Source organism: Sinocyclocheilus rhinocerous, unplaced genomic scaffold (genome assembly GCF_001515625.1).
Source record: "Sinocyclocheilus rhinocerous isolate Xijiao unplaced genomic scaffold, SAMN03320098_v1.1 scaffold106, whole genome shotgun sequence".
In the NCBI taxonomy this organism is placed as follows: Eukaryota; Metazoa; Chordata; class Actinopteri; order Cypriniformes; family Cyprinidae; genus Sinocyclocheilus; species Sinocyclocheilus rhinocerous.
The window spans coordinates 1,894,435-1,910,312 of record NW_015633181.1 but is presented as its reverse complement, the minus strand read 5'-3'; the positions used below and the strand labels follow the sequence as shown (position 1 = coordinate 1,910,312).

Sequence of the window (15,878 nt, the reverse complement as noted above, 5' to 3'; positions counted from 1 at the left end):
GACATAAATACATGAACTCATGAGCATTTTACAGTTTCATTTGAGTAAAACTAGCCTCATATCACACAGATATTTAAAGGTATTCACGGCAACCCGTCAAAATAAAAGGTCAGTTTAACTTGAAGACACTGTGCCAGAGATATTGTTCAGTAGAATGTACATAATATTACTAATACTATTAGTGCTACTACTAAAATGATAAAACTTAAATTTTTAAGGAATAATCACAACATTTCTTCCATGTTTTATAGTAAATTTTAATAAATGTTTTAATAAAGTAAATATTTTAATAGTAAATCCCCTTTGTCAAAAAATAAAGTTTGATTAATTTTCAATAATTAAAAGATGAATGAAATTAATGTATTATGCCTTCATTTGATAACCAGAAAAATGTAAATATACAACACAGAATTTATGAGGAAAATTTAAAAAAACTTTTAATAAATTGATGTGAAATTGTATAAGTTTCATGATTTTAATTAATTAGACATGCTTTTTGATTAATAACATTTAGTTTAACCATTAAAAAGGAGTCCAGAAAAATGAAAACAGAAAAAGCGGAATCCAGAAAAATTTAAATGGGAAAAAGCTAAATTTGGAAAAAAACATAAAGCAGAGTTTGGGAAAAAATAAAACGGATTTCATACGGCCCTACACAGGTGAGCACACTCCCACCAGCGGACAGAGAGCGTGCGTCCGAAAATATGTTGCGTCAAATATGGGTCAACTAACCCTTTAACGTTTTGCAGATTTAAATATTATAAAATAATTATTAGTAAATTCCAGGTGTGAACATAGGCAGACATTGTGTGGCCGACCTAGTAACACTTTCATTTTTCATATTCATTTGTGTATTTTAAAAATTGTACTGCACATAGAATAACAAATGACACAGGCTCACAGTTCTAGCTTCATCTTCAGTATTCTGCTCCTTTCTTGAAGGCCTTCCATCACTCAGAAGAACAGTGTCATCAGACAGTTTGCAATGACAGAGAGCGTGCGTCCGAAAATATGTTGCGTCAAATATGGGTCAACTAACCCTTTAACGTTTTGCAGATTTAAATATTATAAAATAATTATTAGTAAATTCCAGGTGTGAACATAGGCAGATATTGTGTGGCCGACCTAGTAACACTTTCATTTTTCATATTAATTTGTGTATTTTAAAAATTGTACTGCACATAGAATAACAAATGACACAGACTCACAGTTCTAGCTTCATCTTCAGTATTCTGCTCCTTTCTTGAAGGGCTTCCATCACTCAGAAGAACAGTGTCATCAGACAGTTTGCAATCTTATGAGAGGAGCTTTCTTCACTTGGCACTGCAGGAGTCTGGGCCAATTCTATTGAAAAAGGATTTTTAAAAAAAACAATTCAGTAATTCAATTTAAATTAGGACTGTAAATATCATAAAATAATTCAGATTACCCCCAATTTTGAGTATACTGAGAGCTGTCTATAATACATGGGTGTCAAATCACAAAATTATTTATATTCACATCCTTCATTCTAGGGTCAATTAAATGACTGTTAAAGTTAATAGCCACAAAACCTGAGTAACATGAGTAATAAGGCATCTTAAAATGTAGTTTGACACACTAGATTTCTAGACGGGCCCTGATTCAGATAACCAGCTCGTTAGAAGAGAGCTCCATGCATGAACTGTGTTCCAATTGACATTGTCCCTACACAGTGTTCATTGCTCCCTACTCCCTGAACACAGGAAATCCGTTGAAGTTTACCTCACTTCGGAACATTCATTCACGGATTTGCGCAACGCTACTGCCTGCAGCGTCTTCACACACACAAACGACTCGCACACTTTAATGCCCTTTGAATGCAATCAATGCCCTTGGAAATGGAATCATGGCAGAATATCCTGTGAAGTCCACTTCGCAGGGCATTTAGGGTCGAATGGAACAAATGTCTGAAGTGATAAGAGAAGCATACAAAATGTGCAGAGCAGTTGTATGAATTGAGAACCACTGTTTTAGAGCATAACTGTGGCCATTTTTACAGGCCTGGAAAAATATTTTTCATTGATTCATTCCTGATATTTCCTGATATTTCAATCAGTGAATGAATTTAAACTTAAGTTTCTCAATAGCTTTCTTCCAAATTAATATACAGTATATGTATATATAAATTAACTTATTATATTAAGTATGTATTCCTGGTCAGCATATGACTTCATGACAATTTATGCAGAATGTTTGGCATTAAAGACACACACTGCATCAAACAGGAAGATGAACAGAGAATTCTGTTTAGAAATAGATGAGCTCTGAAAACCCAGATGTAAACACACAGACACGCACACACACACACACACACACACTCTCTCTCTCTCTGTCAATAATTTGGATGTTAGATTTGGGTCAAACCATTGTGTGCCTCAGTAAGTCACAAAATAATAAGCGCCGCCAGGGATTTAGACTGGAGTCAAAGTATATACACTGAGTGAAGTATATCTGGTCAGCAAACCTGCATCATGGCACATGTTAAATATTTAACAAATTATAATATGCTAACTTCTAGAATTTACACATTTTTGACAATATTAATTTAATATAAATTTACAACAAATAATATAGAATATAAATTAATAAAAATTAAACAAATAAAAAAATCAGTTTGTGGGTGAATGTGCTTATTTGTTATGAAAATGAAAATGTTTTTATGAGATTCATTTATAATGTTCTCCAAAACAGTCAAATAACAGAAACTCATGAATCCTTTACATTCTCTTCCACATCAATGATTCAGTCTTTAAGATACTTCCTAAGCATCCTAATCGCCTGTCTGTCCCAGTGTCTTATGCAAGCAGCCCAGATTCACTTCATACTAGTTTAGACAAACATTTCAACAACCAATAAAAAGTCAGCACTGCTTGGTGCCTCACACTTGTCTCGGCTGTGTCCCGAGGGAGATATGGTTGTGTTGCTAAAATTGGCTGTCAGAGAAAGCTGAAGCACCATATATTCAGAACAATCTCAAGCTTGCATAAAAAAGCATCTGTGAATTTTAAAACGATCCTTTCCAGTTTTTAAAACTGTGACAATAAAACATTTAAACACTATAAATCTCACACTTTCACATTTAAGACGAACGCATATCAGCATCTGCTCTAGAGAAAATTAAAAAGATTTAAAGCCAGCTTTACTTACATGTTCCATCTTTCTCTCGTTGCCTTGACACAATCATTTACACACTCTGTGTATCAGTCAGATTTCCGGCTGGGGGCCTTTGAGAGAGAAAAGACAATAAAATATGGAGGGAGAGACGGCTGCTGGGCTGGTGTCAGCAGTGCCAGGGCCAGCAGGGAGAAGAGAGGTCATCCCTTTGGAAGAATGCGTCCTCTCATTCAGACAACAAAGACTGCAATTGTGGATGCTGATGGGAGATGGCAGCGGAGACAAAAGGCACTCATCAACAACATCACCAACTGAAATTCTTAAAACATGAGAAATACAATAACATTACCTTAAGAATGAGGCTTTGTTTTATCCATTAGTGTTCTGAGATGGTTCTGAGATGCTGTGAAGTGTGGGTTTTCCTCTTGATCACCACACAATGTCTAATTCTCACCGATCAGATCATCCCACATGAGTAAAGCTGCCATGGTCTGTCTCAATTACTGCAGAGAGGCTGAGTTTAAAAGAGGACACACAGCAATAAGACAGCAAAATCAGACTGAACTGAAGTGAAACCAGACAGATGGAAATCGGACAGTGAAATCAAACTGAGGTCGATATCAGAGAGTGAAATCAGACTCGGGGTGACATCAGACAGTAAGGTCAAACTGAGCTGGAAATCAGACATTAAAATCAGACTGAGGTGGAGATCAGATGGTGAAATCAGACTGTAGACAATTAACTCATATAACTGGATATCAGAAAGCAAGATATCAGACTGGAGTGTAGATCAGAGTGAGATATCAGATCGAGGTGAAGACAAGACACTGAAATCAGAGTCCGATGGAGATGAGACAGTGAAATCAGACTCAGGTGAGGATCACACAATGAAATCAGACTTATGTGGAAACAAGGGAGTGAAATCAGACTGTCAGCAGTGAAATTAGACTGAGGCGGATATCAGACAGTGAAGTCAAACTGGGGTGGATATTAAGGTGTAAAGTAAGACTGTCAGAACGTAAAATCAGGCTGAAGTTGGCTATGAGGCAATGGAATCAGATTGAGGTAAAAAATCAGACAGCGGTGGAGATCAGACTGAGATGGAAATCAGAGAGTGAAATCAAATTGAGCTGGAAATCAGACATTAAAATCTGACAGATGTGGAGATCAGACAGTGAACTTATATAGCTGGATATCAGAAAGCAGTGTCAGACTAGGCTGCAGATCAGAGGGAGATCAAGGTGAAGACAAGACAATGAAATCAGATGAGACCGTGAAATTAGACAGAGGTGGGGATCAGACTTAGGTGGAAATAAGCGAGTGAAATCAGACTTGGGTTGACATCAGACAGTAAGGTCAAACTGAGCTGGAAATCAGACATTAAAATCAGCCTGATTTGGAGATCAGATGGTAAAATCAGACTGTAGACAGTGAACTTATATAGCTGGATATCACAGTCAGACTGGGGTGTAGATCAGAGTTAGATATCAGACCAAGGTGAAGACACTGAAAGACTCAGGTGGCGATCACATAGTGAAATCAGACTCAGGTGGCGATCACATAGTGAAATCAGACTCAGGTGGGGATCACACAATGAAATCAGACTTATGTGGAAATAAGGGAGTGAAATCAGACTGTCAGACAGTGAAATTAGAATGAGGTGGATATCAGTGAAGTTAAACTGAGATGCAAATCAAACTGGGTGGATATTAAGGTGTAAAGTCAGACTGTCAGAACGTAAAAGCAAGCTGAAGTTGGCTATGAGACAATGGAATCAGATTGAGGTAAAAATCAGACAGCGGTGGAGATCAGACTGCAAAATCAGACTGAGATGGAAATGAGAGAGTGAAATCAAACTGGGCTGGAAATCAGACATGTAAAATAGGATGAGATCAGATGGTGAAACCAGACTGGGGTGTAGATCAGAGTGAGATATTAGAATGAGGTGGAAGTCAGATATTGAAATCAAACTAAAATGAAGATAAAATTGTGAAATCAGACCAATGTGTAACTCAGGTGAAAAACAGGTAGTGAAAACAGACAGTCAGAAAGTGAAATCAGAATGAGGTGGATATCAGAAAATGGAATCAGACTGAGGTAGAAATCAGACAGCTGTGGAGATCAGACTGAGGAGGAAATCAGAGAGGCAAATCAAACTGTCAGTGAAAACAGACTCAGGTTGATGATACCAGAGAGTAAAGTCAAACTGGGCTGGAAATCAGACATTGATATTATACTGAGGTGGAGATAAGACAATGAAATCAGACTATCAGACAATGAAATATTAAAGCTGAGTATCAGAAAGTGAAATCAGAATGGGTTGTACATCACTGCGAGATATCAGACTGTGGTGGAAATCAGACATTAAAATCAAACTGAAATTGAGATAAAACAGTGAAATCAGACCAAGGTGTAAAACTGACTGAAGTAAAAACCAGTTAGTGAAAACTGACTGCCATAAAGTAAAATCAGACAGAGGTGGAGATCAAACTGCAAAATCAGACTGAGGAAGAAATCATAGAGTTAAATCAGAGTCAGTTCAATATCAGACAGTAAAGTCAAACTGAGCTGGAAATTAGACACTAAAATCAGACTGAGGTGGAGATCAGATGGTGAAATCAGACTGTCAGACAGTGAAATCATAAAGCTGGATATCAGAAAGTAAAATCAGACAATGAGATCAGACAAGAGGAGTCATTGAAATTAGACTGAGGTTAAAATCAGTCAATGAAAGTAGACTGAGATGGAAATCAGACTGTGAGATTTCACTTTTTCACCTGCACTTTCAGATTTTAGACCCATAATAAAGAACATTTGTGAACTATTGTTTACCATGATACTACAGGTACAGATATAGAACCAGTTCCTGAATATTAACTCTACAATCTGAAATTATGCATAATGACTGTTGCTATGGCAACAGAGAGAACAAATCTGGCAGTAGATCACTGGTACGAACAACAGGCGGTTCTTACTGACACTGCTCCTCTCTTCTGTTCTCCCTCTCTATCATACTTATGTGTAGTGTTTCAATATGAGATTTCCTCCCTACTCCAGTCTGCTTTTAAAGTTGTGCAAATACTGAAGCTGAAAATGCCCTGACAAATCACACAAAGACCAGTAGAACAGTTTTAGTGGCTTTTAGTTTTAAGAGAGCTCATTTTAAGTGGCATCTGCCTCTAAATCATTTAATCAGATCATTAAAAGCTGTTAATGCAATCTATACTTCACAGGACAGTGCTGTGAGCTCTTGGGGTGGTTTGGCTGATGGCCGCTTTATTGATGTCCATGCACGTGACAGAGTTCAGTTAAAAAAAAAACAACCTCTAACTGCACTAATCAAAGCCTTCAGCCTGCAGCACAAGAGTGGAGCAGACAGGTAACACTACACGGTCACATCCATGTGCTGCAGTAATCACAGTTTCTGAGCTTTAAAGACTAAACCCAGAAAAGAGACATGCAGCGACATATTAAACAGCCTTGTTAAAATCCTTAGCACAGCACTTCCATGTGACTGGGTCTGTAATTCTATAATTGTTTTAGAAATAATATTTTCAATAGCAGGAGTCAGAGCGTGAATTAATGATGCTTAGTCTATTGACTGCAGAAGAGAAGAGATTATCTTACCTGAATGCCTTTCAAGTGTACTGAATCCCGTTCTGTCCAGACTCTTTACTCGTTTTTTTCTTCTTCTCTTACACCTGCAAATGCTGTGAGAATACAAAAGAACTAAGTTGAAAGACAACTTGTAATCTAATATTTTGTTTTTACAAAAAAAAAGAGAAAAAAAAGAAAGAAAACAAGAGACACCCTAACATAACCTTATCTGAAGAGAAGTAACGCATCCTGTGCTGGTTCTCTCTATTTCTCTCTCTGTCTGTCTCACTCACACACACATGCACAAACACACATAACGAGTTAAACATGGAGATGTAGATTTCTGAACATTTCCATGGGTGGACAGATCCATTATAGAGACATTAGGCATTATACTGTCACTTGAACTGCAATTTTCTTCTAAGAGTTTCCTATGACATTTGGCTGTTAAAATCTAAACAGCATGTCAGAAAGCTAGTGAACTTTGTGCTGTGTTTTAAAAATGAGGGTAATTTAACAACCTCTTAGACATTATCACTGAAATTTTGAGACACCAGGGCTAGTGGTCCCACATTTTACTCCAGTGGATATTTCTCAGGGTACATGTTTATTTTCAGTGCTGGGTAGTATTTAGACCCATAATAAAGAACATTTGTGAACTATTGTTTACCATGATACTACAGGTACAGATATAGAACCAGTTCCTGAATATTAACTCTACAATCTGAAATTATGCATAATGACTGTTGCTATGGCAACAGAGAGAACAAATCTGGCAGTAGATCACTGGTACGAACAACAGGCGGTTCTTACTGACACTGCTCCTCTCTTCTGTTCTCCCTCTCTATCATACTTATGTGTAGTGTTTCAATATGAGATTTCCTCCCTACTCCAGTCTGCTTTTAAAGTTGTGCAAATACTGAAGCTGAAAATGCCCTGACAAATCACACAAAGACCAGTAGAACAGTTTTAGTGGCTTTTAGTTTTAAGAGAGCTCATTTTAAGTGGCATCTGCCTCTAAATCATTTAATCAGATCATTAAAAGCTGTTAATGCAATCTATACTTCACAGGACAGTGCTGTGAGCTCTTGGGGTGGTTTGGCTGATGGCCGCTTTATTGATGTCCATGCACGTGACAGAGTTCAGTTAAAAAAAAAACAACCTCTAACTGCACTAATCAAAGCCTTCAGCCTGCAGCACAAGAGTGGAGCAGACAGGTAACACTACACGGTCACATCCATGTGCTGCAGTAATCACAGTTTCTGAGCTTTAAAGACTAAACCCAGAAAAGAGACATGCAGCGACATATTAAACAGCCTTGTTAAAATCCTTAGCACAGCACTTCCATGTGACTGGGTCTGTAATTCTATAATTGTTTTAGAAATAATATTTTCAATAGCAGGAGTCAGAGCGTGAATTAATGATGCTTAGTCTATTGACTGCAGAAGAGAAGAGATTATCTTACCTGAATGCCTTTCAAGTGTACTGAATCCCGTTCTGTCCAGACTCTTTACTCGTTTTTTTCTTCTTCTCTTACACCTGCAAATGCTGTGAGAATACAAAAGAACTAAGTTGAAAGACAACTTGTAATCTAATATTTTGTTTTTACAAAAAAAAAGAGAAAAAAAAGAAAGAAAACAAGAGACACCCTAACATAACCTTATCTGAAGAGAAGTAACGCATCCTGTGCTGGTTCTCTCTATTTCTCTCTCTGTCTGTCTCACTCACACACACATGCACAAACACACATAACGAGTTAAACATGGAGATGTAGATTTCTGAACATTTCCATGGGTGGACAGATCCATTATAGAGACATTAGGCATTATACTGTCACTTGAACTGCAATTTTCTTCTAAGAGTTTCCTATGACATTTGGCTGTTAAAATCTAAACAGCATGTCAGAAAGCTAGTGAACTTTGTGCTGTGTTTTAAAAATGAGGGTAATTTAACAACCTCTTAGACATTATCACTGAAATTTTGAGACACCAGGGCTAGTGGTCCCACATTTTACTCCAGTGGATATTTCTCAGGGTACATGTTTATTTTCAGTGCTGGGTAGTAACTGATTACATGTAATCTGGATTACGTAATCAGATTCCAAAAACTGATTACTTGTAAATATATTTATATTACATTATAAAATTATAATGGATTATATTGAATTATAAAATACTCATTATCAGACTGCAGACTACTTTTTTATGGTTTAAAAGTTGTGTAGTGTATCCCAGCCTTTAGGTAAAAAGTAATCTAAAAAGCAGTCTGAATACATAAAGCTTGGGACACACTACAGGACTGAAACATAAGACTGAACACACTTAAAGACTGTTTCCAACGACTGGAGCAGAAAAAACACACACACACAGTCTAAAATCATTTAACATGAATGAAAAATTGTTTTTGGAAATCATTGATTTTTGTCTGACAAAATGCCCCAACAGCAGAGTTAATATTATTTCAAGGCTTCACTCTCTGTCGTTATCTCTTAAATAGATGCACTTCATGTACATCCTCTTTGGGATCGACAACTTAAAAATATTTGTCAGGTAACTGCAGTTAAACAGTAGCCTTACAGATAAATCTTCTTTGAACCACTTCAATCAAACACAATCAAGCCTACCATCACAGGAAACATTAACATGACTTACCTGTGATGGAGGATGATTTTGATCCCGTGTTTCTTGGGAATATCCCGGACGAGCCCCCAGAGTTGTTTGATTAATTATTTGGACGTTTATTTTATCAGTTATTTATTCTGTCAGTAGCCTAACCCCAGCGGTGACAGTTACTTTCATATTTGGTATCCCAAATCTTGGTATAATTTCTTTACATAAAACTTTAACCATTGTTTTCACACCCTCTGCTGAACATGGGAAAGCTTCTGGCCACTTTGTAAATCTGACAATGATCACTAACATATATTTACAATTTTGGACAAGTGGCATGTGTGTTATGTTGTTGCAATATGGCAAGCCGTTTTGACTTTTATTTATTCTCAGGATATGAATTCTTCATATCAACAATTCAATTTTTACTAGTTAAAATGTTAATTCTTGATATCAGGAATTAGATTTCTACTAACAATTGCTATTTTTGATATAAGCAATTACATTTCCACTAGTAACAATGTTAATTCTTGATATCAACAATTCAATTTTTACTAGTTAAAATGTTACTTCTTGATATCAGGAATTAGATTTCTAGTAATCCAGTAATCACATGGTTACTAGTACAGACGTCTATTCTTGATATCAAATTTCAACTAGTAAGAAATCAGTTCTTGATATCAACAATTGATTTTGAATGGCAGCCTATGCTGACGTTTAACTAGTGAAAATACAATTACAGATATCAAGAATTATAGTTTTTACTAGTTGAAATGTAATTCCTGATATCAAGAATTAGCATTTTAACTAGTGAAAATTGAATTGTTGCTATCAAGAATTAACATTGTTACTAGTGGAAATGTAATTGCTGATATCAAAAATAGCAATTGTTACTAGTAGAAATCTAATTCCTGATATCAAGAATTAACATTTTAACTAGTAAAAATTGAATTGTTGATGTGAAGAATTCATAGCCTGAGAATGAATAAAAGTCAAAACGGCTTGCCATAGTTGCAATGGGGTTTCAGGGAATGGTAACACCATGTCTACACCCGATGCGACAGTTGTGTCGCTCAGAGTGCCGCAGCAGCTAAAGTCTGTCTACACTGGACGCGACAAAGCGACCGTTGCAAATCATTTGAATTTTTTGTGTCAGTATACGTCATAAATAGAACTAGGCAGCAGTTTACTGTCTGGGATTTGTCGTGTCGCGCCACATCCAGTGTAGACAGCATCACTGATTATATTGGGTTCTATAGTATTTTTCCGGTGTAGACACGGTGTAAGGCTGAATGACTTATTGGTTAATGGATGGTGGTCTTTGTGCAGATTGAACATGAGTCCAAACCAATTTAGTTGTCTTGTAGACATCTGCTATGCAATAGGCCTATAAGGCACTGATAGCCTGTGCTGTCTTTGCAGCACTAGCGTGTGACAGACCATTATAATGACACACGAGTGTCAATTTTGGCCAGGCTATTTTCCCTTCAGGGTCCCTAATAATTCCTTGCTTGTCTGGCTGACAATCGTTTGATGCCAAAAATTCAAGTCAGCCTCTGAAGGTATGAAATATTCTAATGTCACTGTCAGGCAAATTGGCTATGTGTGTCATCATAGCAACTTCTGCATTTACAATTTTCTTTGTACATTGTTTTTTAGCAGCTTCTTTTGCAGCTACATCTGCCATTTCCTCTTTGTCTGAATCTCCTGTTGCATGCCCCTTCACATTGTCAATGGCCACTTTCACAAGCAGCTGCACTGACTCAGTCAAGTTCCCTATCTGATCAGAATGAGCTATTAATTCCACATCGCCACTAATTTTCAAAGTGCCCATTGTTAATATTATTTCAAGACTTCACTCTCTTGTCTCATTATTTCTTAATTAGATACTTCATGTATTTCCTCTTTTTACAGACACACTGTGCTGAGCAAATTTGGGTGAGAAACTAACCGCTAGACATCTAGACAGACACATACTCACTTAGAACATCTTTTTTGTATCTTAGAATTAGTAACTGTAACTATTAGTAACTATATTTCCTTTTCATAATGTGTAACTTCTGAATACTTTGATTGGATGTCTGGGACTTCTGGGCTGGCATTGTCTATATAACAATGGGGGCAGTTGTGGCCTAATGGTTAGAGTCAGACTTGTAACCCAAAGGTTGCGGGTTCGAGTCTCGGTACTGGCAGGGATTGTAGGTGACCAGTGCTCTCTTCCACCCTCAATACCTTAGACTGAGGTGAGACCCTTGAGCAAGGAACTCCTAACTGCGCAGCAGCAAAAATGGCTGCCCACTGCTCTGGGTGTGTATTTACGGTGTGTGTGTGTGTGTGTGTGTTCACTACTCACTGCTGTGTGTGTGTACACTTGGATGAGTGAAATGCAGGGCACAAATTTCGAGTATGGGCCACAAGTCACGCCCTTTCCTTTCCTTTATAAATATGACTTCTCTTCCTGAATAAAGCTGAGAATGCTTTGATCTGCTCATTCATTCTCACAGGCCTGCGCTGCAACGGAACACCGCTGGAATTGCTGACAGAATAAATCACAAATAAAATAAACTTCCAAAGAATTAATCTAACAAGCAGCTAGGGCATGTTTTCACCATTTTAACACTATAGGGCAATGGGAACCTGGCATTGAATTACTAATAATTTAGTTAGCCTATAATAATTTAAATTAATTATAATTTAAGATAACTAAATTGTTTAATATATGCTTTTCAGCAGAAATTTAAACAAAACAATTAATTTGACTCAACATTAGACATGAAACAGAAATTCAAAATAGTAAATTGGACGAAATTACAACATTTAAAATACATGTGACAGCTTGCACCAATAAAAATTTGACGTCAAAAAATATGACATTGAAATTTAAGATTGAAGGACAGAATTCACAAATCTTTAATCTACGATTAAATTATTTAATCTATTTTGAACTAGACTATATGGTCTCTGAAGCTTATTGTGTGTGTGTACACTTGGATGAGTGAAATGCAGGGCACAAATTTCGAGTATGGGCCACAAGTCACGCCCTTTCCTTTCCTTTATAAATATGACTTCTCTTCCTGAATAAAGCTGAGAATGCTTTGATCTGCTCATTCATTCTCACAGGCCTGCGCTGCAACGGAACACCGCTGGAATTGCTGACAGAATAAATCACAAATAAAATAAACTTCCAAAGAATTAATCTAACAAGCAGCTAGGGCATGTTTTCACCATTTTAACACTATAGGGCAATGGGAACCTGGCATTGAATTACTAATAATTTAGTTAGCCTATAATAATTTAAATTAATTATAATTTAAGATAACTAAATTGTTTAATATATGCTTTTCAGCAGAAATTTAAACAAAACAATTAATTTGACTCAACATTAGACATGAAACAGAAATTCAAAATAGTAAATTGGACGAAATTACAACATTTAAAATACATGTGACAGCTTGCACCAATAAAAATTTGACATGTCAAAAAATATGACATTGAAATTTAAGATTGAAGGACAGAATTCACAAATCTTTAATCTACGATTAAATTATTTAATCTATTTTGAACTAGACTATATGGTCTCTGAAGCTTATCATTCTGTCTATTAATATCAAGACAAGACACTAATACATTCTAAGTGCGCCATCTTGTGGTTGTAGTTCAATGATGGGCCACATCTTTGCTTCAGCACCATTGGACATGTAGGTCTTGTTTCTAAATTATTCGATAAATTCATGTAAACGTTCCAATAAAACCTTAAAATTAATGTAACCGCACAGGGCTGCCAACTCTCACGCATTTAGCTCGAGACTTACGCAATTGACACTGTTCTCACGCCACACGTCTATTTCTCACGCGGTCAAAAGCACCCTACACTTAAAACTGTAATAATAGGATATTGGCAAAACAGATTTGGTAAAGGCTCCAGTGCGTATTTGTGCTCGCGCTCTGGAAAGCGTCAAAAGTTTCTATTTACAACGTGTTGATGATTTCACCTGTGATTGGCCATTGTGTTCAAGTTAGTCAGAATTCGCCCATATCTAAACGCCGGATTTTTTTCCTGCATGCTCGCGAATCCTCTCATTGTAATAAAGTGTAGACGTGATGTAAGAGATTCACTGATTATAACGGTACATTGTAAGATTGTGATAAAGAGAAGTGAGTGACAGATTTTTAGTGATTATATGCAAGCGCTATTTGCTTGCTTTCTACACTACATATATATAATCCATTCAGTATTTGAATGAAAGTTTTGATTTTCGTGCTGCTAACAGGACCAAAAGCCTCATACCCTGTACATGCAGCAAAGTTTCAGGAGTGACATATATGATATATCCCCAACCAAAACCCCCACCCATCCCGCCTGGAAATTCTCACTCCAAGTTCAACTCAGAAGTTCATTTCAATTCAGTCCAGCAATTCAATACTTATACATCTGGTACTTTAATTTCTCTTGAAATGTTGTAATTTTCGAGCAAATTTAAAACTACTCCACAAATGCAGTAAATATTACAGCAAAAGTTTATGCCACTGAGGACCGCCAGTAGCCTAAAGCCCGCCCACCGCGCCATAAATGACAGGTTGGCAGCCAATCAAAACAGAGATTAGAGAAGGAGCTCCTGCAATAGCGAGGATTCTGAACGAGAAGTCCGGTCTGTCGGAGGTATTTTATTCATTTATCCTTATATATAAAACAGTAAAGAAACATTAAACTGTCTAAACAATGTATATGTCGAGAATTATCGCTGTGCATCTTAGCATGACATAATACGCTTAGTCTCCACGGTGGTACTGAGGACGCTTGTTGTAGAGGTCAGAATCAGTGTTGTTACTGCGTTCGCTGTTTTGACGCAGTGACGTCACCGCGCGGTTTTCGTTTTTATATTCTCGTGCGGGTACCAGCGCGTGCTCGCTCGCGGTGTCAAGGGCAGATCAAACATATCTCTTTTATAGCTTTATTATTATTTTTAACACAACAGTCGTCGGTTTAATCAGTTCTTGCAATAAGAGCGCATGTGTCCACCTACAATATGAAGCAAGCGTGTAACGTTATTTTTATCTGGTGTCTTGGCATTCTTGCAAGAGACGTTCCCTTGACACCTGCATCATGTTTCAAATTCATATCGCTGTTCAAATCCCCCTCACAAGCACCACCATGCCCACTCAAGTATCTCTTTAGCATTTAGACTGCAGGAGGTCTGTAGAAAGTGTGGATAACCTTTTCACGGAACTCCAGTCTGGAGTGATTTGTTTTGATTTTGAATGTCTGAATAGTGCTGATGCTTTGTTTTTGCTCAGATGTGTTTGGATGCAGGCCAACTTCACAGCAAGTTGTGCGCATAGACAGCAAAGTAAACTGACTCTGAGATGTTTTTCAGGAACATCATCAGTGAATGCCGGCCGAAGAGAGGCTGCATGTCGCCCATGCAACTTTAAGGAACCTGGAGAGCTGAAAATACCCTCCTTAGAAGTCAGATGAAAGTAATTAGACCTTTGGATCAGTTTTTCAAAGTTTGTAAAGTTTCATCAGGAGAAAACTGGTTTTCAGAACTGAAAGATTTTCATCCAGCACACTTTTTGGCCTTGATATTGCAGCCTTTTTTTAAATTGTCTTTTATTTGACATTTTTTGCTTGTATTTATTAATAAGTTCGCAACTGCAATCATGGGAGCAGCAGGTTATGGATATTACCGCACAGTTATATTCATCTCAATGTTTGTGGGGTACATGCTGTATTACTTCAACCGAAAGACTTTCTCCTTTCTGATGCCATCAGTGATGGAGGAGATTGATCTGGATAAAGAAGAGCTTGGTGAGTGTGTTGTGTGTTCTGCACATAACAAAAGTTTGGGATCAGATACGTTTTTTAAAATCAAATACTTATTCAGTAATTAATACTTATTCGGCAAGACATTTGTGATACAAAAATTGGTATTTAAAAAAAACCCACAGAATCTTGAAAAATATTTCAGTTTCCACAAAAAATATTATGCAGCACAACTGTTTTCAACATTGATAATAATAATAATAAATGTTTTTTGAGAACCAAATCATATTAGAATGATTTCTGAACGATCTTGCGGCACTGAAGACTGGAGTAATGATGCTGAAAATTCAGCTTTTCCATCACAGGAATAAATTAAATTTTAAAATATATTGAAAGAGAAAACAGTTGACAATACAACTGTTTAACTGTATTTTTTTAATCAAATACATCAAGTCTTAGTTATAATCAGTGTTGGGCAGTAAGGCATTAATAATCAGTGTTGGGCAGTAAGGCATTAATAATCAGTGTTGGGCAGTAAGGCATTACTTAGTAACGCGTGGCAGTAAGGCATTAACTTTTTTTAGTAACGGAGTAATTTAACGCGTTATAATTTTCAAAATAGTAATTAGAGTATAGTTACAAAGCCGAGGTCTCTATACGTTACTGCCGCGTTACATTGCTGACAGAATGCAGTGTTTTATAATCTAGAGATTGTAAAAAAGGTGTAGCACACGCACTGTCGAGTCAAGTGCCAGTGGATTAGAGACCTGCTC

At 36.9% G+C, this 15,878-nt stretch overlaps 1 protein-coding gene across 1 annotated transcript in view; it reads left to right on the top strand.

The window, feature by feature from the left end:
- Window positions 1–13,944: 13,944 nt before the first annotated feature.
- LOC107743433 (glucose-6-phosphate translocase-like) overlaps window positions 13,945–15,878 on the top strand; it is a 7,634-nt gene continuing 5,700 nt past the window's right edge. The window contains exons 1-2 of the mRNA XM_016556664.1: window positions 13,945–14,001; window positions 14,717–15,150. Coding sequence (XP_016412150.1) covers window positions 15,003–15,150 — 148 coding nt within the window. The 5' untranslated portion in view covers window positions 13,945–14,001; window positions 14,717–15,002. The remainder of the gene's footprint in view (window positions 14,002–14,716; window positions 15,151–15,878) is intronic.